The sequence below is a fragment of the Bos indicus genome, chromosome X, assembly GCF_029378745.1.
Source record: "Bos indicus isolate NIAB-ARS_2022 breed Sahiwal x Tharparkar chromosome X, NIAB-ARS_B.indTharparkar_mat_pri_1.0, whole genome shotgun sequence".
Lineage (NCBI taxonomy): Eukaryota > Metazoa > Chordata > Mammalia > Artiodactyla > Bovidae > Bos > Bos indicus.
In genome coordinates, this window is record NC_091789.1 from 38,403,491 (window position 1) to 38,406,090 (window position 2,600).

At 55.1% G+C, this 2,600-nt stretch overlaps 1 protein-coding gene across 1 annotated transcript; it reads right to left on the reverse strand.

Moving 5' to 3' along the window:
* Nucleotides 1–541: 541 nt before the first annotated feature.
* LOC139181343 (cancer/testis antigen 1-like) lies at nt 542–2,153 on the reverse strand. Its single transcript, XM_070784456.1, has 3 exons — nt 1,621–2,153; nt 1,029–1,154; nt 542–832 (listed from the first exon to the last, which is right to left on the reverse strand). Exons 1-3 carry the CDS (start codon nt 1,959–1,961, stop codon nt 694–696), a joined length of 606 nt encoding a protein of 201 aa, XP_070640557.1. The 5' UTR covers nt 1,962–2,153; the 3' UTR covers nt 542–693.
* Between the last annotated feature and the right edge of the window lie 447 nt (nt 2,154–2,600).

The following is a 2,600-nucleotide window of genomic DNA, read 5'->3' on the forward strand; positions in this document are numbered from 1 at the left end:
TCAAACCAGTCAATCCTAAAGGAAATCAGTCCTGAATTTTCATTGGAAGGACTGATGCTGAACCTGAAGCTTCAACACTTTGGCCAGCAGATGTGAAAAGGTGACTCACTGGAAAAGACCCTGATGTTGGGAGAGATTGAAGGCAAAAGGAGGATGAGAGGATAGAGGATGAGATGGTTTGACAGCATAACCCACTCAATGAGCACGAAGTTGAACAAACTCCAGGAGAAAGCAGGGACACAGAGCCTCGTGTGCTACAGTCTATGGGGTTGCAAAGAGTTGGGCACTAGTTAGAGACTGAACAGCAATGTTCTGGCACTATATCTTAGTATATAAATGTAACTATAGAACTGACAAAATATTTAAAAATCAATACTGAATGGCAATAAACAACTTTCTTATTCTCCCACTTCTTACATACATCGTCTTCACTTGGGTTGTACTCCTTGGATATCTGGATCTGAGAACCTTCCCTCCAACCAGAAGATGAATGCAACGTTAGGAAGTGAACAAGCTAAAATTAAAGTCAGAGACAGCTCACTTTTATTTTCTGCAGTTCACAATCCCCAAACAAACTATGTGGACCTTGAGCCCACAAGCAGCAGCACAGGCACAAGATGAAGCCCGATCAAACTACTGCAGAAAGCAATGCTCTTGGGAATAACATTTGAGACTAGGGCACATAGGCTAGTTTTAAGGCTCTCTTCTGTGCTGAGACTGAGGAAAAAGGTGGGGCACGAAGTTCTGCAAGATCCACATCACCAGGGAAGCCTGCTCCAGACAGAAGTGGATGGCCATCTGGAGCAGGGCATGGTCTTCAGCAGTCAGTCGGCTAAAAGGGAGGGAAAATGAAATTCATGTTCCCGCTGAGGAGGAAGAGCATGTCCTCCCTCTGTCCCCGCTCACTGACCAAGCCCAGAGCACCACACTTCTCCTCTAGGCCTAACCCACCATTATGGCTCCTCCTGCGCCTAGACTGGTCACCACCCACCACTCCCTCCCTCGCCCCGGCCCCCTTTAGAACTCACAGAACCAACATGTGGCCATTAATGTAGAGCTCCCTCTGAACCGGCCATCGCAGTTGAGTAAGTCGAGTCAGGAGGCGGCGCGCGTTGTCCGCCTCCGCGTATGATGAGAAAGGTATGCCGAAGCTGCTGGTGGAAATACGGTTAAGGCACCATCCACACCAGTCATTTTGGCTGTATTTCAGGCTCCCTGGGCTCGAGGAGACCCGCCTTCTCCCTCATGGCCGCCGCCAAACACCCTGCATATCACCGCCCGACCCTCTAGTTCCCTTCAGATTGCTTTTCCTCACCACTAGCCACACTCGTCATTTTGCCTGTATGTCAGGCTCCCTGCTCACGGAGACCCACCTTCTCCCACAAGGCCACCACAGGACTCCCTGCATATCACCGCTCAACCCTCTGGATCACTTCAGGGTGTTTTTCCTCACCACCATGCACTGAGAGCCAGACCACCCCTGACCCATACCCTCCAGCCTCCCAGAGTACCCTCTTCCTATACTTTAGGCTCCGCAACCTGCAACCCTCCAAACCACCCCTAGCCCACACCCCAACCCTCGCAGCCGCCTGGCCCACCGGGGCTCCTGGAATAGGATACAACTGGAAGACTCGGTTACTCAGAACTCTGGCTCCGGGTGCAGTGTCTCCACCAGGCCCTGGTGCGTTGGGTGGCCCTGGGATCTGCGGAATGGCAGCGGCTGCGCCACCTGACTCTCCTGCAGCGCTGGGGCCTCTGGGATCAGCCGTGTCACCGGAGCCGGCAGGCACTTCTCGACTGACGGCGTCTCCAGGGCCAGCTGGGATGCCAGGGCCATTGTGGCCAGCAGCACCACCCGGCACACCTTGGCCGCCATGTGCTGTACCCGCTGCAGAGGCCACGGCACCTGCGTCTTCATCGGCTGCCCTCATGGCTCCTCCACCATGTGCCTCGGACTCCATCTTGAAACCCTCTCCCCCTCCCTCCGCCTCAGGAAAGACTGAACCGTCCCTACAGATCCCAGCTCTGTACTGTGACCTGAAACTCAGCACGGGCAGAGCGCCTGCGCACACACACTCTGGTCCTGCCTCACGATTGGTTCCCACCAACCATCGGTTCCCGTGATGACTGCAGGCTCTCAGGCAATGGGTGCCCCCTGCTGAAACTTCGCGCGTTAGCGTGCCGTGTAGCCCCAACGCGCATGCGCAGACACACATACCCACGTGGTCTGGGCTCTCTGTGTCAGCCCTGCCTCGGGCCTGGAAACCTGGTAAATGGTGGTGCTCCAAGGCAATGGCACCCCACTCCAGTACTCTTGCCCGGAGAATCCCATGGACGGAGGAGCCTGGTGGGCTGCAGTCCATGGGGTCGCTAAGAGTCGGACACGACTGAGCGACTTCACTTTCCCTTTTCACTTTCATGCATTGGAGAAGGAAATGGCAACCCACTCCAGTGTTCTTGCCTGGAGAATCCCAGGGACGGGGGGTCTGGGGGGCTGCCGTCTATGGGGTTGCACAGAGTCGGCCACGACTGGAACGACTTAGCAGCAGCCACCCTTTAGTGTGGGGACAGCTCCTCAGTGCGCATGCTCAAACAGACCT